At 38.8% G+C, this 23,525-nt stretch overlaps 1 protein-coding gene across 1 annotated transcript in view; it reads right to left on the bottom strand.

The window, feature by feature from the left end:
* The window catches only part of msh5 (mutS homolog 5), a 75,317-nt gene that overhangs the window by 25,515 nt on the left and 26,277 nt on the right, over positions 1-23,525 (bottom strand). The window contains exons 12-22 of the mRNA XM_039768786.1: positions 22,012-22,074; positions 21,782-21,910; positions 21,609-21,681; positions 21,344-21,453; positions 21,158-21,238; positions 20,055-20,142; positions 12,782-12,968; positions 12,313-12,439; positions 6,018-6,167; positions 5,837-5,911; positions 5,477-5,620 (exon numbers count right to left, since the gene is read on the bottom strand). Coding sequence (XP_039624720.1) covers positions 5,477-5,620; positions 5,837-5,911; positions 6,018-6,167; positions 12,313-12,439; positions 12,782-12,968; positions 20,055-20,142; positions 21,158-21,238; positions 21,344-21,453; positions 21,609-21,681; positions 21,782-21,910; positions 22,012-22,074 — 1,227 coding nt within the window. The remainder of the gene's footprint in view (positions 1-5,476; positions 5,621-5,836; positions 5,912-6,017; positions 6,168-12,312; positions 12,440-12,781; positions 12,969-20,054; positions 20,143-21,157; positions 21,239-21,343; positions 21,454-21,608; positions 21,682-21,781; positions 21,911-22,011; positions 22,075-23,525) is intronic.

Raw genomic sequence — 23,525 nt, 5'->3', positions numbered from 1 at the left:
TGCATCTAAAGAGTTAAATCCAAATCGGGCCACTGTAACTCCTGCCGTATTCAAACAAGAAATGTACCCTTGTTAAAAAGCCAAACTTGAATATTCTAGTGAAATCCACTGGCAAACCTGGCACACTGGGTCACCCGTTGCATTGTGCAAAACGAACTGCGATCTTTAAAAGTACAGCAGAGATCTAAATCGTGTTGAGGCGGATTTTTATTGTCACGTATTTGACAAGATGGATCCCTAAGTTAAATGGCAGGTAATACTTCCTTAGCCCAAGTCCTTTTTTCTAGCAAAGTTTACACATTCCCATATTAGCAACAAGTCGGACTCCGCTGTTTAAGGGGCAATCAGGTTAAATAACCATCCGTGCCTCTGATATGTAATAAAACTGAAAGAAGATGTCTTTATTTTTTCCCATTACCGTAAACACAATGACATCATAAGTTAGCCAATTAATATACCAAGTGTACCTACATTTGGGCTAAGCAAGTACTACCTGCAATTTAACTTAGTGATCCATCATGTCAAAAACGTGAGAATAAAAACGGCAGCAACACGATTTAGATCTCTGCTGTACTTTAAAAGATCGCAATTCATTTTGCACAATGTAACAGGTGACCCAGTGTACCAGGTTGGCCAGTAGATTTCACTAGGATATTCAAGTTTTGCTTTTTAACAAGGGTACATTTCTTGTCTGAAAACGGCGGGAGTTAAAGTGGCCCGATTTGGATTTAACTCTTTAGATGCACGTTAAATCCCACAGTTCATTGGTGCAGATAAGCGATCGAGTGTGCCAGGTTTACCAGAGAATTAAATTAGTGAACCCGCATTGAACTGGGTAAATTTCACACACAGTAAATACGTGAAATACGAATTCGTTAATTTCGTAACTTGTGCGAATAACAAGCTGCGGGCTAGAAAGTAAATGGCTAACTAATGTAATTTCCTATTACTATAAATTAGTGCATTGGTTAGCGGTGCTGCTTCGCGGATTTAACGATCTGGGTTTGAATGCATAGCCTGATTTTATAAACTTGCCAATATTAATTTCTATGGACTGTAACAGTATGAGGAAAACATCAGACTGTTCAGTGATATGTCCTGTTTCCAGAAAATGATATACAGTAGCACGCGATGGCATTTGGTGCTCATCTGAAAGAATGCAGTGCACACGCAGTATTGGCAGATGCGACCTTAAATGTGCCTGGTGTGCAGGCTTTGGTAAGTGGTGGGCACGAGATAGTAAGTTGTACGCACGAAATTGTTTCTCAGGAAGAAAAAAAAACACCCGATCTCTTCAGTTGCTCCATACGAGTGTGCAGACGAATACCTGTAAACATAAAGCACGTAACTAAACCGTTACCCTCCCAAAAGCCTAATCTTAACCATAGTGTAACGGGGTATACGATGGGCATTTCGTGACTGACGTTCTGGGCATTACCTGACGTAGGTACTGCAAGCTGCTGTTAAACCCAACTCTAACCATCCCACACTCCTTTAATAAATAAAAGCCCATCCATCTGCTTTTTTTATTTTACCGCGCAACAAGTGCTGGAAGTGACGTCAAACTGAAGCGCCATGGCCTTGGTAAGGTCGTAATTAGGAAGCCCTGATGCACACTTTTGTAATATTTTAATCTAAGTTTATCTCGTACATACGTGAAAGTATCTCGTATGTACGTGAAAACATCTCGTACGAACGTGAAATATCAGATTACTTACATGAAAACATCTCGTACGCACGTGAAAGTATCTCATACGTACGAGATGTTTCACGCACGCGTGCATGATATTTTCATGTACGTACGAGATAAGGGTTATCCCAGAATTTTTTTCACTGTGCGGTTCAGAGCTTCCGTACTTTTGTAATATTTTAATCTAAGTTTACCTCTAAGTTTATTGCGTACGTACGTGAAAACATCTCGTACATACGTGAAAGTATCTTGAGATAAGGGTTATCCCATAATTGTTTTTCACTGCGCGGTTCAGAGCTTCCGTAGTACGGAGTTTCCGTAGAAGGGCAACCCATACCTTCCAAAACAAAATATAATGGAACAACCTACTTTTGAAGAATGTTAGTAATCTGGAATTTTCTCCATTTGTAAACATTTGTCATACTGAGTAATAACCCACTATAAATTAATCTGAAAATGATTTACAATCTTTCTTCTGAAAGCCCCAAACTGTATGAATATTTTATACTGTGTTTTTTCTGTATTACAGTATTTATATTGGGCCATTTAGACCAAACTGTAATGGTTAGGAGATGATTCAGCTAGTAGCCTACTAACATTTTACATCCCAAACATTTGCATTTCTGGTGATTTTTGTTGAATTAAAAATACAAAGTGTAATCTTAGAATGTTTTTAATTATATTTAATCAGCTTAATCTATTGAGAGAAATAACATAATGATCAGATCACATATGTTAAATGATACAATGCTTTATAGTGGGCGTACTATTTTGCAGCACAGTATATTCAAAGAATATCTACGAAAAATAAACTGCAGTTTTTTGGCCATCGTAACAAATACATTTGTATTCTTAATCATTAGACAGATGTTTGCATTTGCATTTTAAATTAAATTACAGGTAAAATTCCGTTACAACGAATATCTTTACAATGAATTTTTCAATACAACGAAGTATTTTTATGGTCCCAACAGCTTCCCCATATGACACAAGTCTATAGAAATCTTGTTACTATGAAGTACATTCAGCAGATACTTTTATTACAACGAAGTCCAAAAAAGAACTTGAAATGCCTGAATGAATCATCCACAGAGCAGTTAGTTCTGTAGTCGCAGCTCAGTTGTGCAGAACGACCCCCAAACAGAAACATTGTAATTTTTTTTTCAGTGATACCTTCTGCTTATTGCTCGTCAACATTTGAAAAACATCCATTGGAATTTAACTCATTGTCACCCTCATATAGAAACGGCAGACACGAAAAAATGCTAACAGTTCATATTAAAAAAAAAACTTACATTTTTTGCAGCTCACGATTGCGGCAAAAAAGAAAAAAGACGTTGCCAGTGAATTCAGAATTTCGCCATCGACACTGTCAACTTTCTTGAAAGACAGAGCAAAAAAAGAAGAAAAATCCATCCATTCCATTATCCAACCTGCTATATCCTAACTACAGGGTCACGGGGGTCTGCTGCAGCCAATCCCAGCCAACACAGGGCGCAAGACAAGAAACAAACCCCAGGCAGGGTGCCAGCCCACCACAGAGAAGAAAAATCTTGGGTTGCAAACGTATGTGAATTGTTGCATTTGAAGACGTTGAAAAAGCAGATTTTATATGGTTCTGTGATGCTCATTCAAGAAACATTCCTATTAATGCGGCACTCATTCAAGAAAATGTGAGGTTTGTAAACTCTCTTGGGACCTCCCCCAACTAGACAGCAAGTCGAAGAGCGTCCCGAAGTGCGATCTCCGTGTCTGTACGGGGCAATAGCAGGCTTGCAGGTATGCTGCGTCTCTCCGCCAAAGTAAACAGAAAAGATCTTGATGGGTGATGCAAGGTTAGGAGCATGTACATTGTAAATGCAGATAACAGGATTACTTGGTCACTGACCTGGCCACGACCCTGCCAGACTGCTGTGTCCGTGTATAGCAGAGTGGCAGATCACGCTACAGTAAATAGCTGTGCCGTTCCTGTTTCAAGCTAAATAAAGCTGATTTTGCTAAAGTACTGAGACTAAGCCTTGTGTTTTGGGGTGCAAGACAGGGACTTACAGCACGACCCCAATCTTTTATGATTTGCTTCTGTGGCACTTCACTGCACTGCTGTGAGCCTGCTATTGCCCTGCCTCAGCAACGGATAAACAATCTTCCACAGACGCTGCAATAGCGCTTCGAGACGCACTTCAGCGTGTCATTCCCATTGGATGGGGAGTGGGTGGGGGGATCCCAAAATTGTTCAGAAACCTCACAATATGAAGGAGAAGAAAAGGATGATTCAGCTTCTGATTGATAACTGTGCTGCACACAACATGCTTCCACATTTAGATAATGTTCGTGTTGAATTCCTCCCACCCAATTGCACAGCAGTGCTTCAGCCATTGGATTTGGGCATCATTCGCACCCTGAAAGTGTATTGTGGCAAGGAAATACTGAGAAAAATTCTTGTCAGCATAACTTGTAGACGGGAAGAGATTAAAATTAACGCGAAAGAAGCTGCTATTGAAATGACTGCAAATGCCTGTACACAAGTTAAAGAAAGTACTATAGTAACAAATACAGAATCTCATTACAACAAAATTTTCGTTACAACAAAATATTTTTTAGGTCCCTGGGAGTTCATTGTAACGGAATTTGACCTGTATATGTAATCAGCATTGATTCCAATGAATAAAGGTTTTGGAAAATAAACATTTTTCACAGCCATGTCTATAAAGGTACAGAATCTTATTGTATCCTAAAAGTGAAAACATGAATCTATGTTTAAGTTTTATAATCTGATTTTTACTTACCTACTGCTTTATAATGTAAAGGATGAGTTACCTGAGACATGAATATCACTGCTGAGGTAAGTAAACCTCTCAACAAGGTCGACATTCTCTCTGCAGACAGACGCAAGAGGTCATTAAAGGCCTGGATCTTGTTTTTTATCCAGGACACTCACAAGCCCAGACACTCAGATTCCTTGCTCAGTCCCTCGAGAACACCGATCAGAACCTCCATTAACTCTGAGAAGATCACAGCATTGTCGGTAAAGTCAATATCAAAGTCAAGATCAGCCTCTGGAGCCCACAACCCAGCGCAACACCAAGTGCAAGCACTGAACAGAGTAGGAGCAAGAACACACCCATGACGAAACCCAGAATCAACTGGGAAAAATGCAGAGGTTCTGCCTCCTCTCTGCACAGCACTCCCAGTACCAGTGTACAGGCCAGCCATGACATCCAGCAACTTTGGGGGGATCCCGCAAAGTCTCAGGATGTCCCAAAGGGACATCCCATGCTCAAAGTAGCCAGCCCAGCGGGTCACAATTGCAGTGTCATCTGTAAGGATTGTTCCATTACCTGCCCTGACTGTGACTCTCTGAGGAACAGATGTGCGTGACACTAAAATTCCTCTGTATTCAGGACGTGGGTCACTAGACCATAGATGGTGTGTCACTTGATCACAGATTACTCTTTTTAGAGGAAGTTACATGCTTAGACAGCTTAACTGTATGTTATATTTCTCCCTGTGGCCTAAAATTATATTTAGTCAGTTTGATGGATATGCAGAATATTATACTTGTAGAAACAATTAGGTTTACAAATGTAACAAATCTAAAAATGTGAATTAGAGAAACTATTTAAACAGTACTACTTTGTATAAAATATAAATCCATTTAAATGGATATTTTTCTCTCATAAATTACCTAAACCTTTTAAAGGAAAATAAACAAAAAAATAAACAGTCACGGAGACCTAAGGGTCACTGAAAAACTATGTCTGATTAAATTGACGTTAATTTATTTACCAGAAAACGATGTAATGCACTTGCAGGAAGAAAGTTGAGTTTGCCAAGTCTTTGAAAATGTGTAGAGACAAAAATATTTGGACAGGCCCAACCAAGCTTCATCCAGTGTCTCAAAGTAGCAACAAATAGGGACAGTCCATCAACCTCAAAACAAATGTATTTTTTAAAAAATTAAACAGCATGAGTGATTAATTTTTCATAAACAGTTACAGAATTCCTAAATTGAAGTCAAATATTTAACAGAATTACTGGTCAACACAACTATAATCCTATATTGCATCAACAGTGTCTCTCCTCATTAGTAATCTGTATTATTGATTTACAGTGTACAGTATTGCTATGTTTAGAAAAAGTACTTACTGTATTTGTTCCTGTTCCAAATTCATCAATAAGAATAACTGATTTGTCTGTAGAATTGTTCAGAGCACTGGCCATCTTGCAAGAAAGAAAGAAAGAAAGAAAGAAATAAAAAGAAAATTTCAGAATTAAATGTATCTATTTTGGTATGCATTTCGTGCATTAGGAATTATTTCTGTTTTACCTGATTGAGCTCTATCATAAATGATGAAAGGCCTACTGACACTGATTCTTTGGTTTGCATACATGTGTAGATCCCATCAACCAAACCAATTTCAGCTTCAGATGCAGGCACATTACTACCAATGTGAGCCATAAATATGATTAATCCCACCTGTGGTTAGCAAAATAAAACATTTTTAAAGTATTACTTTATCATGTACCACATTTAAATACTTTTGTAAATAATACTTCCCTACACTGTTGTAATGAATACAAACATTGTAGTAAACCAAATTATGTTTATTTATTGCTATGGCACAATTACGATCCAGAATGGACTGTTGGATAAAGTGGACAAACTTTCATTACTGAAGTAAGTTATATTTTTGATGGATTCTACAAAATAGTGATGCAATTTATTCTTAGCTTAAACTCCTGATGTGTTTTTACTTTTTGATGATCATTGCTACTTGTGGCTTCACTATATGTATTTCTCAAGACTCTAGGGGAAACAAATGTAATTTATGTATTTATTTCATAAGTCATTATTTTATTGTATACTGTGAGAGTACAATTTCAAATGTTGAAATAAAAACAGGGCAGAGTAAAAATAATATACAAAAACATTTCTATAGTTAGAAAGGAAAGGAACACTATCTGAGGCAATAAAAGAGTTCAAATTAAAAAGAGATATATACGTACATTAGTAGTGGGTTATTACAGTTTTGAAGTGGAAAAGGGGATATTCTGGATGGAGTGCTTATAGAAATAGTTTTTTTGTGTGTTTTCTAACACAACAACTAACCATTATCATGGGATCTGATGCAATTCTTACTCAGAATGCCTGTACAGCAGTCTTTCTATGAACTGTTAAATGCCAGTATAATTGATTTTAAGTTAATAAATCTAATTGTGAAAGACATTTTAATCTGCAGTAGTGTATTCAGAATACTTTTCAAATTCATTATACATTAATATAATACACACTTTAAACAAAAAAGCTAATATTGATTAAAATTAGGAATAATTTTACTATAATATAATGAAGAGTAAAATAAATGTTAATCCTGCTTTAAAATAGGAATTTAAAAAATCCCATAGTGTCTCATAGCATCTTTTAAATTTAGCATTTTGACATCCATATTAGTGAAATTTTTAAAACATTTTATGGATGTGATTCTAATAATTGTGAGATTGTGATAAAATTTTATTAAGTAAAATTGGACTAGCACCCTGGCTTAAAAAGGTTGTGTTTTCACTCAATAGCATTTGCTTTACAGTTCACTTCTTGACCAAAGTATTTTTGTAGTGGAGTTTACATGATTGTCCTGCATCAATGTGAGCTTCATTTTGGGACTACACCTCCAACAGACTAAAATAGTCAGTTTGAGAAATGAGTCTAAACTGCCTGATGTAGGTGTGGGTGTGTGTATTAGTGTATGCCCTGTGATGATAATGCATCCCAATCCAGGGGAATGATTTGGAGAGCATGGGGAAGAAGGAAATGTAGTAGACAAGATACAAATATACAGACTTCAAGCCTAAACATAAACACTGAAGGGAAGAATCAGAACACACAGAGAAAGATGCCAGACAAGTTCTTTGTACAGAACTGAAATGAGAATCTTAAGAAAGACCCTTTGCAAATAAGTGCGAACCATATATAACTGAGTGAATTGACAGAGCCCTTTATATATTGAATTGAAAGGAGGTTGTATGAATATGATACCTAAAACCTTTAAAGCTTAGTGTACTTGAAGAAAGAAGTAAAAGTAGGAGGTGGGAATACCAAACTGAGAATGTAATTCCTGGAACATTCATAGAGAGAAAGGATGGCATATTTTACAGGGCCAATATGGAAAGAGAAACAAATGAAGAGGGGAGTTTGATTATGCTATTTCAGTTAGTGACTGGTCTTGTTTTCAAAAAGGCACTATATATGAATGCTATATGATATAATGGGGCAAAAACAGAGTTTATACCTTGTTATGCAACTTGCAAATAACATTGTGTGGAAGCCATAAGAACGGATTCACTAGGAAGTCAACAAGGATGATAGATATATCAAGAATAAATGGGACAAAGTAAGAATACCCAGACTCTCCTATGGAGGGGGTTACAGTGGTTTATTTTTGATGTAGCCTTCTGCCCTTATACATAAATTTGGGGATTAAAGATCTAATATACATTCACTAAGATAAAGGAGGGGAAGAGGAAACATTAGTTTAATTAATTATAGATGAGGCTCAACATCTGAATCAAAGAGATTCAATTGCAAGAGACAGCCGGTGGCTCCACCTGGCCAGGATATCCTAGATGTGGAAAGATGGGGGAAGGTAACTTCTTTAGAGCACTGCCTCCTCTGATACGCTAGTTGGCAGCTGCCCGGGATTACAGCGGTGATCTGGATTCCCATAGGGCAATATGGGACTTGGTTCTTTATCTCAGCCCTGTTAGGTGCCGTAGGTACTGCAAGGGGGTGCTGTGGAAGAACCGTGGGGCATAAGGTTTCCGACTGACCTGGAAGTGCTGGCAGATCATGTGGCCAGACGAGCAGAAGCACTTTCGTGTTGGACAATATAAAAGGACCAGACCAACCTCACAGGGATGAGCCAGAATTGGGTAGATGGCGGACAAAGCTTGTTGGGAGGAACAGAGGAGGAAGAAAGAAAGAGAGAAAAGAATCGTGTGGGCTGTATTGCTTATTTACTTGTGGCTGTAATGCTGGGAATAGCTAGATGAAGCACTTTTGGGGAAGAGTCTCCTTAAAAATAAAAAGCTCTTTTATGCTTTCAATTTGTGCCTGGTGTCTGTCGTGTTGGGTTGGAGGAGCAACAGTGCCCTCTAGTGTCCACAAGTGGCATAGTCGACAGGATTTTCGTCTGTTGGCAGAAACACACCCCAAAACAACAGCGGCAAGAGTAAGTTTGCCAAGAATTCCTGCCGGTCTGAAATGGGAAGGCAGAAATCCCAGTTGATCAACAATGCGCTGAGAACTCAGGCACCCTATTCTGTCATAATGGGAGACAAGACAGGGAATGACTATGTCTATCGAGAGGAAATAACACTGGTTGGTGTTATCTAGAAAAAGGTACACACCAGGGAGGGAACTGAGAGGTTTCTCGACTTTGTAAACTTTGTCCTGTGCTTGTACCTCATAGAGGAGGACTATATAAAGATCCAGCAAGGAGTGGAATATATTCCCGAAGGAAATCCCAAACGACACCCGAGCACCAAAGACTTCGGTCAGTGGGGTATCGGAGAGGGACACCTGGCCCGAAGAAAAGTTGGATAGAGAAGGTCAGTGGAGGCCCGTCATAGGCTTGAACATCACTCTATGGACTCAGACTCCACAAAGGGGAAAGGGGAGATTAGCGATGCTCAGCCCACCATGAATAAAGGTAAGGAGGTTTGGGGGGTGACTGAATGGTCCACCGATAAACTGAAACAGGTGGATCACCATCAGCAAAAGGCCATAACCCAAAACTCCAACTCCCATGAGCCCATGCAAGACCCAATAGTGCATATGCAGGGAAATAGCATGCTTGCTGGCTCACGGCCGGGAGACGGGGCTTATTATTGCCCAAGCTCATCACCGCCAATTGATTTAATGGTTTTAATGTGCGGAAACTGGAAAGGTTACTCCAGCCTGTACAAGCCTTGGTACAGATTATTTCCCATACAAAGAAGCTAGTTGAGGAGCTGAGGAAGACGACCGAGGTGCCTTTGAGATGTGAAGAATACCTGCGATGACTTGGCCGAGGACATTACAATATGGTGAATGTGGTAGTACAGGTGAGTAATACAAGAAAGAAGGATGCAGAGCGAAAGGGTCCCGAGATTAATCAATATTAAATGACAAATAGCCTCGAGACCTACAATCGATACGGGCATGATGACCGATTGCCCAGTAGAAGGGTCAGACGAGTTGAAACAGCTGTCTAGTGCTGACTTCCAGATTGTCCGAACTCTCTCGATGTCGGCGCCGGTTATGCATAAGACAAAAGTGGTATAGACAGTAAGGAGTCTCTCTCTCTCTCTCTCATAGAGAGACGCAGACTGACACTACAACCCAGATAAAAAGGACATCCACAGTGAAAAACAATGATCTCCTGATATTGCAGCAAGTGAGCCTGTGCGCTCACATGTGTCAGAGGGATGCTCTCTGCAGAGGCGGCAGGACGATCATCTACGCTGCGTGGGAGGTGGAGCTGATGTTTCCAGCCTGCTTCCAAACCTGCAGGGCACGAACATCAGGAGGGAGCTGGCTGTGTTATGAATGCTGCCAGCCAGGTCATCTGTGGAGAAGATGTCCGTTTAATACCAGGGAAGATGTCAGGGGATGACAAAAGCACAGCATCTCCCTGCATTTGTTTATGTTTTTCAGGACCATCCTACATACAGGCCAGTGCAGACAGCCCCTCCTGGAAAACAACAACCCTCGCGGGACAGGGCACTTCAGCCCACAGTGCTCAGCTGAGGGAGGGGTAATATAAGAAATGGCTGGTAGCTCAAACTGGACAGTGCACCCTAGAAATGGAAGGATGGAGGAAGGTAGGTTCATTAGGGTACTGCCTCCCATGAGATGCTAGACGGCAGCTCCCCAGGATTACAGTGGTGCCCCGGATTCCAGCAGGACAATATTGGACTTGGAGTTCTTAATCTCAGCCCTGCTGGGTACTGTGGGTACTGCAAGGGGGTGCTGTGGAAGAACCATGGGGCATAAGGTTTCCAACTGTCCTGAAAGTGCTGGCAGATCACGTGGCCAGAAGAGCAGAAGCACTTCCGGGTTGGACAATATAAAAGGACCAGACTGACCTTACAGAGATGAGGCAGAGTTAGGTAGATAGTGGACAAAGCTTGTTGGGAGGAGCAGAGGAGGAAGAAAGAGAGAGAGAAAAGAATCGTGTGGGCTATATTGCTTATTTACTTGTGGCTGTAATGCTGGGAAAAGCATTGTGAAGAGTTCATTAATTAAACAAGCTCATTGTGCTTTTCACTTGTGTCCTTAGAGTCTGTGTGTTGGGGTTGAGGAGTGACAGTGCCATCTAGTGTCCATACAATCTGTCCAGAGGCTCAAAGTTTTCTATTTCTTTGAGCACATAACTATAATTATGGGGAATTATGGGATATAGTATCATTTAATTTGGAATATTGATACCAAAAACACTAAATTGAGAAACAATAGTAATGCTAATATAGAGATTAAATGATTTATAGATGTTATTTATCTAAAATAACACTGATTTCTGGTCTATTAATTTAAGCAGAAGCCCCTATGTATATAAGAGTAACAATGGAAGTATTTGACAGTATGACTGCTGAGCGGGAAGAGTGTAAAGTCTGAATCATGTTAATGACGTTGTCTCTAAAGCCCATGTGTTGGAAGATCATGCACACAAATAAAACCATTTTATCTGACCTTATGACTTCTTGGCATCAAAAGAGAGAGAGAGAGAGATAGAGAGAGAGTAGGGATGCAAGGAATCTAGATCATCAACAACGTGCAAAAGTCAGACAATATTATCTGGTGCATACTATGTGTGCATAAATCTGGTTTGGTTGGGGTGAATTTAGTTTCTGTCAAGGGTTTGTTTTTGCCTTGTGCCCTATGTTTGCTAGAATGTGGTCCAGCTTCCTGCGATCCTTCCTTGAATTAACATATTAGAAAAATGAATGGATGGCTGAGTTAGTTTCCAGAAAAATAAACGGATGGCTGATTTAATTTCCAAGGTTCAATCTCGATTCAAGCACTCAATGTGAATAACTTCACTTAAGTCATAAATAATAACAAGGGGTTGTAGTATTGGAAATCTGCCTAGTCTTAATTGTTCTCGAGAAGTAAATTTATTACTATAGTGCATTTAGGCTAGGGAATATTTTCAAGTTATTAATGGCTGAAGTTAACATAGACAGAGGATCAAAAAGGATTCAAATCTGAAAATGAGACTAAGGGTTTTACCTTTATCAAATGAAGCAAGTCCATTTTACAGCAGAATGGATCTTAAATAAAAATATTGTTCTTGAAATGAATTTAATTATACCAAATCAAAGAAAGTTAGCCATCTTAAAAAGGGTATTTGAATTCTTTTTTTGTTTTAAGAAATTCACATTTCAAACATTAAATTAATAAAATACTATATACCTTCTTGACTTGACTATAAATACACACTAATAAAAAGCAACAACCTTCAAACCTAACATTTTAATATTGTGACTTTTAAAATAGTAAACATTGTTTAAAATGCATAAACAAAATATAGCATTTTATTGATTTGCTTCATACTTAAATCTGAGGAATATGGTGAAGAAATCACCTGCTTAAGATAGATGCTTTTCCCACATGAATTAGGACCTGTGATAACTTTTATTTTGCCCTCCTTTTCAGAACTATGAACTGGATTTGAAACAAACACTGCAGTGCATAGCTCCAGTAAGGGATGCCTGAAGATAGAGAATACCAATTGATCAGTGCTCATTCACAAAATACATTGGCACATTCTCATGTATTTGTTTCAAACAAAGCAAATGAAATAAAGAAAACTGAACAAAATAAATTTTTCATAATGACTTTTTTCACTATAAAAGTAACTCCAGCTTTGCTTAATTAAGTACAATGATTCATTCTCAGAATTAAAAAATAAACAATTGACTATAATACTGTTTCAGATATACAGTAAGATTTAGTAGTCCAGAGACATAGAAATAAGGTGAAATGGGAAACATATACCATCACAGAGTATGTGCAAAAATTAGCCAGGCCAAAGTTGCCTTTGCAATCCTTACCTTGACTGTAGTATTCTGAAGACACCCTGAACAGACACTGTAGGTTTAACATAAGAGAACTCTCTTGCAGCTTCTGACAGGGAGATGAGACAGTCAAGCTGGGCAGAATACTCCATTACATCATTAAGCACAAGGGCCTTCTCTAATATTTTCCCTTGCAGTTGTGTAATTACTGCCGTTTCCATGTCTTAAGGGACACATAATTAAAAATAATTGTGAGTTTTCAGTCTAAAATAAGTTTTTGAAACATTGTTTGTTATAATAGACCACTTCAGGAAAATGTGATCCTTCATTTTTTTAACTACAGCACTTGCAATTTTGATTCCAATTAATTAGGACTAACATACTGTGTGCTTCATCTTTGTAACAACTAACTGAAAAAACTGCATGGAACAAAACACCATTTTTGCTACAAAGTGCAAATAACAAAAATACCAAATATATTGTGTAAAGTTAATGCTAACTTAATTCGCTTTTAAATATGGTTTAAAGACACACATATACTGTATATTAAAATGCATAGATATTGCTAAAATGATCTCCTCTTCCTCATGCAAAATGTATACAGTATATATTGTTACAAATTGCTCCCCTTACACATTCTGGTTACATGACCAAAAACAGTAATTTATAAAGGAGCAATCTCAAGGGATGAAATCAGTTCAAATCCAACTGCAGCCAGAGAAGGAACTCTGCCCTTTGCAGGAACTACTATTTGCCTGTTGTAGGATCTGAACCATAAACAGCAAACATTGAATGGAAAAAAAACTTTTTCAAACCCTTAGCAATCATTTTTGTCACTGCAAGAAGCCTGGTATGCTAGATTTTTAACTGTTTCATGTGTATTGACATAAATAATGTTTTATTCATACAGGATGGTCTGGTTGTGGCATTCCTTATTTTCGAGGTGGTCAGGGGACTCTTTTAAACATAATGTCACTGAATTGTTTTTTACCCTGGCCATCTTTCTTAAGGCATATCAAGTATAACCTCCTTCTACTATCACTCTGTGCTATGTCACAAATCATCTTAATAGTGTATTTATATATATATATATATATATATATATATATATATATAGTAACAAAGGTGCTATATAGGTGACGACCTGATAGAGACTAACATCAGAGGCAATTATAAAAAAAGCATGTGAACTTTTATTTTTGTTCACCTGTGGGGCATGTCTTCACCGTGTCCCACAGGCACAACACAGTCCCAAAACACACCAGTGAACACAAAAGCACAAACACTCTTCCTTTCCTCCACTCCTCACGGCAGCTTTGTCTCCCTCCTCCTGACTCTGGCTCCCAGAGTGGTGGCTGCTGGCCCCTTTTATAGTTAACCCAGAAATGCACCAGGTGCTTGATTGCCGAGTTCTGGCTACACTTCCGGGTGTGGTGAAAACACTGCCCATATGGGCTCAGGAGTCCCAGCTGCAGCACCCCTTGGCGGCGCCTGCGGGACCCAACAGGACTGCACCATTTTTATTCATATAATATGCTCTACATGACTGCCATTGTTTTGAAAATACATTTCAATACGTGTTTTGTATCTTTTCCTGATACACCATGGTCATCAAATGCCCCTAAAGATAAAAATCAAGTGGGATGAGATCTGGAGATTTTTATTCAAGATTTTTTTTTTTATGGTATCTGAAATATAAAAAATAAAATGTTAAAAACCATATGTATGGAAACTTTCCCCAAACATCAAATCTTTTAATTCTCTTTGATACGCCTCCTCATTGTGTAGAAACACTACTTTTCCCTGATGGCAAAACGAATTAGACGATCTACAAGTCTCTGACTTAAACTTCAAAGCCTTATAATATCTCCATACTTCTAACATATCACCTATGTCCATATATTCGATCTCTATTCGCCTTTCTGTTATTTCACCGAGTAATAATTTCTTTTTAAGCGCTAATGTGATCTTTATCTTTTTTTGATACTATAAAAGGGACCAGCAACCACCACTCAGGAGCCAGAGTTGGGAGGAGGAGGACAAAGCTAGATGGGATGAGTGGTGGAACAAGAAAAGTGTTGTGTGCTTATTTGGACTGTGTTATGCCTGTGGGGTTAATGGGGAAGATGTGCCCCACAGGTGAAGAAAAAATAAAGTCTTTGTTGGGTTTTACACATGCTTCAGTGTGAGTCTGTGCTAGGTCGGGCACAATATAGCACCTTTATCACAATAAACACAAATATATATATTTATAAATAAAACACAGTGGAACCTTGAGATACAAGTTTAATTCATTCCGTGACCGAGCTCGTAAGTCAAAATGCTCATATCTCAAATCAGTTTTCCCCATTGAAATTAACTGAAATGAGATTAATTCATGCCAGCCCCCAAAAAACCACCCCAATTTTTTGTTAAATGTTTTCAACATAAGAAAATGTATTTATAATGAACAAATATTGTATACAAACAAAATAAAACCTAATACATAAAAAAGAATCTAAAGAAATAAACAGATGTTGGCGGAGCCAATTAGCGTACAGTATTGTAATTTTTTTTTTTTCACTTCAGTTTTGCTTAACTTAATTTTCTTCATTAGTTTTTTTCTTTTTTGCCACGCTTTCGTCACTTTCATTCGCAGGGCGTTTCAACAGAAACCTGTCCAAGGAGCCTTGTTTCTTCCTCCCCTTTAGAATGTTTCTGAAATGAGTTAGGCAAGTGTCATTAAATAGCGCCGCTGCACGACCAGTTGCAACCTTTTCAGGGTGGTCTTTTCAATAAAGTCCAAAACTTTTTCCCCACATTGCCAACACTTCCTTTATCTCAATTGAAGATGTAACCTCCTCCGCCTCTGCGATATCGATCTCCTGCAGAACCTACGTATGTTACTGCGTCTGTAGTTCCATCAACTCCTCTGTAGTCAGTTCCTCGGAATGTACGGCAACAAGCTTTTTGATGGCTCGTATTTCGAATTTTGGCTCATAACTCAAGGCAAAAAATCAACCTAGAGACGGCTCGTATCTCAAAAACCTCGTACATTGGGGCACTCATATCTCAAGGTATATACTGTACTGTATATTGTGAAAGAAACAGCCAGACACACAACAACGGGTTTGGGGCAGCCACACATATAGTCTCCCTGGCTGCAAAAGGTTTTAAAGTAGTGTACAATGTGTACAGGTTAGAGTCCAAAACAGAACTGTTTAAGTATTGGATATGAGGGGTTTTTATAGGTGGTTCACAGGAGGTGACATCCTCGTGGCTACGACAGGAAATGACATTCTCTGGGCTGGGAAAGGAAGGATTTCTCATGTTTGGTCTGTGAAAAGAAAAAAGAGAGGTTTAGTGCACCCCACCGCCCCTTGGCCTGCCGTGGAATTGCCATTTCCTGATTGCTTTGGTTGACTCCCAAACACACGTATATGACATGCCGCCCCCCAGCCTAGATTCTTCGGGTCGGGCGTCACTGGCCGAGAGGTTGTGACACCTTGACAGTGCATTGGCATTGGCCTGTAGGTTACCCAGGTGGTAAAATTCAGAAAACTTGCACTGCTGGAGGTCCAAGAACTACCTCATAACGCGTGGGTTCGACTCCTTGTGCAAAGCCATCCACTGCAGTGGTGCATGGTCCGTCACCAGGGTGAACTCACGGCCCAAGAGGTAGTACCTTGGCTGGGTGATTGCCCATTTAACCATCAGGGCTTCCCATTCCACTGCCGCACACCTGGTTTTGCTGTTCAACAGTTTCCAGCTGAGGTAAATGACGGGGTGTTCAACTCCCTTGACACTTTGGCTCAACACGCCACCAAGACCTGTGTCCGAAGCGTCCGCCTGGAGGATAAAACGTACAGAAAAGTCAGGGGTTTTCAATATTGGAGCTGACGTTAGGGCCTGTTTCAAGCTACTAAATGCAGCTTCTGATTTAGCATCCTATACCACATGATTTGGGAACCTCGTCTTTGTGAGGTTTGTCAAGGATGCTGCCTTTTCAAAAAAGCAGGGCACAATCCGGCAAAAGTAGCGTGCTAAGAAAGGCTTGGACTTGCCGCTTGGTCCTTGGATGGGGCCATCAACTTTTGAACATTGTGGTCATACAGTACCCCGGCCCAGTAGGTAGCCTAAATATTTGGCCTCTGTTAACCCGAAGAAACATTTTTTTGGGGTTAATTCGTAGTTCAGCTTCGCTTAGTGTCTGCAATACTGCTTGCACCTGCTGTATGTGTTCCTTCCATGTGCTGGAATAGATAATAACATCATCCAGGTAGGCAGCACTGTATGAGTTATTGGGACAGAGTACCTTGTTCACCAGATGCAGAAAGGTTGCAGGGGCCCTGTGTAATCCAAATGGAAGGACACGATATTCCCAGTGTCCGCTAGGGGTGCTAAACACGGTCTTCTCCGTTGCATAATCCGTTAAGGGAACCTGCCAGTACCCCTTCGTCACATCGAATGTGGTCAGGAATTTAGCATATCCTAGTCGTTCGAGGAAGTTGTCTATGCACGGCATTGGATAAGCGTTGAATCGGGAGATCTGGTTAAGCCAACGGAAGTAATTGCAAAACCTCCAACTTTCGTCAGGCTTTCTGACCAATATGACATTCTGGGCAGTGGTGGACCTCCTCACTGATTCCCGACTTGATACATTTGAGTCTTTTCGGGACCCAAATAAACTCTGAGGAGGTGGGTGTGTGCTTGTCTTGTCGCTAGTAAGTCCATGGAACTAGCAACAGGGAGCACACCTCCCCCTTATGTTTAGCTACCCAATATAGGAGGTCGTTATTCAGCACAAAGACAGGACCCTGTGGCATAGGCTGCTGAGTGCAATGACCGTTTATGAGAACGACTGCATTCTTTATAAACTTAAGGGAGTCATCATTCCATTGCTCCCTTTTAAAAGAAGCCGGTGAAGTTGAGAAAGAGGGTTGGAGCCGACTTCAATGGGTATGGTTTCCTCCCGTACAGCTGTGGTGTCTGGGTTCAACATATCGGCACACGATGGCCCTGGAATCTCCATATCATCAGTAGTGGCCATATTCTGCATCCATTACTAGGCCCAACGGTTGTTTAGGGAGATGTAGTGTTATGCCGGTTTTACTGTTTGACCAATTTCTCCGAAGTATCACCAGGGATGGAGGGTCTTCCATTATGGCTACTGTCAGTTTTTTTACCACTCTGTCGCAGTGGACAAAGCACACGGCTGATTTATACTGACAGACGACCCTGTGTACACAGGTTATACTGGTCTTCATTTTATCCCATTGTTGTAGCAACACTAAGTGGCGAGCAACAAATGAAATGTCACTGCTCGAATTGAAGATGTCTGGTGGTTTGATCCTGTTTAATAAAACCTCCCCAGTATGTTCAAAAGCCAGAAGGTTAGCGAGATCATAACACCTCACAGTCTCCGTGCCTCCGCAGACCCCTTGCTCACCACAGGACGACGGCCACTGCTGGCTAGACCAACCCTGGATTTGCTACGTGGGTTGGCGATGGGGTACTGAGGTAGGTACCCCAGGTAGGTAGAAAAGGGAGAGGTTTCGTGCAATCCGCACCCCCCGGCCTGGCGTGGAATTAGTGCTTCCTCGTCCCATTCGATGACTCCCAAGTAGTATATATATATATATATATATAATATATATATATATATATATATATATATATATATATATATATATATATATATATATATATATATATATATATATATATATATATATATATATATATATATATATATATATATATATATATATATATATATATATATATATATATATATATATATAATATATATATATATATATATATATATATATATATATATATATATATATATATATATATATATATATATATATATATAATATATATATATATATATATATATATATATATATATATATATATATATATATATAATATATATATATATATATATATATATATATATATATAATATATAGTGGCAGGAGGCTGGGGGGGAGACCCAGCCGGTATGCCTGGAAGGACCAGGAGGCGGTTTATATGTTCCCTGGGCCACGAGAAGGCAACTGCCCTGGATAAGGAGGGGACCACAGGGACGCAGCCAGGAGGCTCAAACCCGTTGGGGCCCGTGGCTGCTGCCAGGGGGCACCCCGAGCATTGTGGTCCCCAGGAAACCTGCACTTTCACCACACCTGGGCAGGTGGAGGAAGAACCTTCCAGGGACACCTGGAGTGGTTCCGGGTGCTAGAGCGGCACTTCCGCCACACTAGGAATTGCCGCCGGAAGGTCATCAACGAGCACCTGGAGCACATCCGGGTGGATATAAAAGTCGAGTCCTGCAGTCAAGGAGCTAAAGTCGGGAGCTGGAGGTGGACGAAGGTCCAGTGAGGAGAAGAAAGGTGGCCAACGGACATTGAAAGGCCTGAGTAAGGGTGTTGTGGTGCTAGAGGCACTGTGTGTGTGTGGGACTTGTGACTTGAGGGACATGAGTTTAATAAAACATGTGTGTTTTAAGAACTGCCGGTGTCCGTCTGGTTGTGTCCGAGCTGATTATCTCACAATATATATATATCCATCCATCCATCCATTATCCAACCTGCTACATTTCTTTGTTTTTTTGAAATTAATTAAACAGGATGCCCTGGTGGGTACCCTGACCTTGCTTCTGGCATCCCCAGTCTGTTCGGCCAGTGACAAAACGCATCAGTTGATCAATTCTCTGAATTTTCTTTTTACCTCTATCAAGTTGTAGTAAGCTTGACCCTTTCCAAACTACAGCAGACATACGGCAGCAACCAATTTTAGACATGAGTTAGACTCAGACCACACTAAGAAAACTCAGTATTACCAATTAAACTATCATTCAAATCCATAAAATGTGAGTGAAATCTAAGACAGCTGTTTACAGTGGAAAACATGCGGACTCCACACAGACAGTGACTGGACATGACATTTGATCCACTCTATCCAGCAGGTCTCTGAAACCGTGATGCAGACATGTTAAACCCACTATCAAAGTTTCACTATCATACATCCATCCATCCATTATCCAACTCGCTATATCCTAACTACAGGGTCACGGGGGGTCTGCTGGAGCCAATCCCAGCCAACACAGGGTGCAAGGCAGGAAACAAAATGATAGAAGCTGAAAGAATTTTAACCTATAAAAGCTGGCCTTAATGTGTCACATCAAACATCATACTATACACTTAAAATTCAAATTAATATAACATATATATTTTAAATTAAGATAAAAATGCTGGTCCAGTAAACCACACAAATATTAAGAAGATGCCTTACCCACATTTCTAAGTAAATCTATACTAACCATTAATATCACAATGCAAGTCTCCTAGCAAGTTGTCCAGCTCCTTAGTGCGACTGCTACGATAATGTAATCTGTTTTCAGACAGGAACTACAGCAAAAACAAAAAATAAAATAAAATTGGCTATGAGTAAGCATTGGTGTGGGCTTTATGCATACTTTGTGATAGACATTTGATGTATCATTTGGGGTTGGGTCTTGCCTTGCAAACTAAACTATCAGAACAGGCTTTGGCCTCACATAACCCTGTAATGAAAATACAGATAAATGGATAGTTAAACTGCAAGGATGTACAAAGGAAGTTAGTTACAGAGTAAATATGTACTATAATAAAACCACAGTCATAACATAAATGGCTTGATTAAAAACAAATCAATGTGACAATTTTGTGATCCTCACCTAATATAGGGAAATAGTGAACAAAGAAATTTCAATGAAATCAACCAATGAATTTGTTAAATTCTTCTTTAAAAATACCAGATGATGGTTTAGGTAAGTGCATATCAAGTAAAGGCATAATTTGAAAATTATCAAATAATAGACTAAATAGAATTACAGAGTTATTTCAACAATAAAAACAAAAAGGAAAGCTTAAATAAAGCAGTAGTAAGAATTCAGAAAGATGCTTTAACACTCAGTAGTTTCCAGGTTTGTATATTATAAAAAGAACAGAGATTTAAACCAGTTTTTAATTAATTTCAATTTAATGATAAAATTGACTTTTTGTTATCAACTAGTATTAAAATTTTAACCAATGCCAAAAGGGTAAAAAAAAGTTCAATGATCTATAGGATTTTTACCAAAGAGTGATATACAAGTCCAATGCCTTAGGTTTAATAGCTTTTGGAATTTGTTTAGTTTGGTTGTTTAATTAAACAGAGTGGAGAAAATATCCGATTAATGAAAAAACACAGGCTTTAAACTCAGAAGGATATAAGTTCTTGAAAAACATCCACCATACCATTGTTCATGTGACTTTTTGTTAAAGGTATTATTTGTACCTTAATTAAAAAAAATAATCACAACTATTACACAGTTAAGTAAGCTATATTTTTGATAACTGTTTTTAAAAGTTTCTTTTAAAATTTGAGATTACAAAAACTTACCATAAACTCCAGGCCATTTATTTCAAAATCACTTCTGTCAAGCATATTGGGAAGGCGAGGAATAGAAAGTAGAAATCCAATCTTGAGCAACACATGCAAAAAAACTTTAATAAAGCATTTGCTCTGGAATCTTGTACAACAAGACTTAATAGAACAAGACTATCACATTCTTCAGACACCACTCACCAGTGGTATATAAATAACAGAACAAGATGGTATTTGGCTGTCCAAATCGTCTAACTCTTTCTTTGCTACATCAGTCAGGAAGTCTGACAGTCCCATCATTTTGCGTTTTTCTGTGAAAGGCATACATGATTATTAAGGCAACTTTGCTTTCCATGAAGCTTAACAATAGACAAAGATTCTACTGTATAGTCAGTAATTTGATAAAAAATGAAAAAACAATCAATCAATAATTTAGTAACACATTCAGTAACAGTATTTTACTTACTCTCATCAATGACTGGATCAACATTAGGTTTAATAGTAAAACTATTTTCTTCGACGCTACCATCAAAATCAATCTATATGATTGACAAGATAGACAAGACATTACTCAACAGATGTGCTCAGTAAGAAAGAAAAATGCTTTAAGCAAATGGTAGACCTAATTGATTAACTTACTACTTTGCTGATGAGGGTGGCAATGTAGTGAAGATCATCTGTAAAGGCCTTAGAAAGTTCTCTGAACAAAACAATAGACTGAGGCAGAGATCGAATAGTATCTCTGATGCACAATGCATTGTATATTGTCTGCACATGGAATACAAGCAAGTATTTCTAAGACATATATAGTTATATTATTTTATGAATAACATTATAGTATTAAAGTAGTAAACCAAAGATAAATGTACCTTGTACAGGCATTGCCAGTCACGTATGCTAATTTGAGACAAAGTCATTTTCCTCATCACAGTCTATAAAAAGAAAACATTTATTTTTAAAATGAGTAATTTAAGTGCTTCAGGCAATTTCTATTAATACTGATTATGTGCATAATAATTGTGTAAAAAAGCTAAGTATTTTTCAGTTTCAATTACACCAAGGAACAAATGTCACTTAACATTAGAATTACCAGAGCCTACGAAAAAACTCGTAGATCCATCCCACCTTAAATTGCTTCATACCTCTCCATCAGCTCTTCTGTCACAACCCCCCACCACTGTACAGTTTTGGTAGCTCAAGTCTGTTTACCAGCGTGTCAGTTGCTTAGAGCTATAAAGAGTGCGAAGTCAAGCAAAATGACACCTTTTTTAAATACTATATGGTTATTTGGAACACATGCATTTCATGTGTGTTCCATGTCTACAACAATCTATATAAACACATCATTAAAACAGAAACGTTTTCATGTTTTAGTAATAATTGTCAAAATGTAAACATGAAATGTTTAATGTGTGAAGCCTGAAGTCCAAATATCAAATAAACACTTTTCACAAAAGGTACCAATATAACAGAACAAGCACGCTTCTATTCAAGAATATAACTATAAAAGTACCCGCGTTAGGGTGCAACATTCACACCCCTTTGATGCGATCGCTTCGGTGGCACAATGGTATCAACTGCTGACTGGTAATCAAAACTTCACGGGTTTGACCTTGGACGAGTCCGTTTTGAGAAGTGAGCTGCTCTTATTCTTACTATTTTTGAATAAAAACATACATTTGATTCCAGTCTGTAACAACCGGTGTAAATTTATGATACTTGTAAAGGTTAGCTTTTTTTTATTCAGTTTTATTCTCGCAGTCGCATTCACAATCCCACCCCACCCACCCCTCGTATTTGACACTGCTGTTTTCACATAAAGACGTGCTATAACTGAGGTGAACTCAGATGATGATGATGGTTCTATATCGGAGAAAGAATGCACGTCGCACTTTTGCAGTCGCTGTACTTTGTATATGTACACAGGAAGCTCTGCAGTCTACTTGTGCCTTTACGCTGTAGGAAGTAAGTAAATAAATCAGGATAAATAGGTAAATACCATTTGATCAGGCTCTTATATACAAAGTACAGCGATGGCAGCTTCCACCTTCAGCTATTGACTCTTTCAGTAGGCGAGTGACTCTCCACACTAGTGTTTAGATATGAATGGTGCATGTGCCCAAAAAAGAAGTCTGACTACATTCTCGTATCATTGCTTGCAAACTGAAGTGTCAGCATGCACTTTTCGTGGCATTACACATGTATTTTTTGAGCATGCCTGTGTCGATCAAACACAGGAAGCTCTGCAGTCTACTTGTGACTTTATTCTGTAGGAAGTAAGTAAATAAATCAAAGCAAATAACATTCGATCTGGCTTTTATGTAAGTAACATATAAATGTTAATGTTTTGGGCACATGCACCGTCCAGATCTAAACACTAACG

Source organism: Polypterus senegalus, chromosome 11 (genome assembly GCF_016835505.1).
Source record: "Polypterus senegalus isolate Bchr_013 chromosome 11, ASM1683550v1, whole genome shotgun sequence".
NCBI lineage: Eukaryota > Metazoa > Chordata > Cladistia > Polypteriformes > Polypteridae > Polypterus > Polypterus senegalus.
Note: the sequence above shows the minus strand (reverse complement) of the source record. Positions and strands in the feature narration are given on the sequence as shown.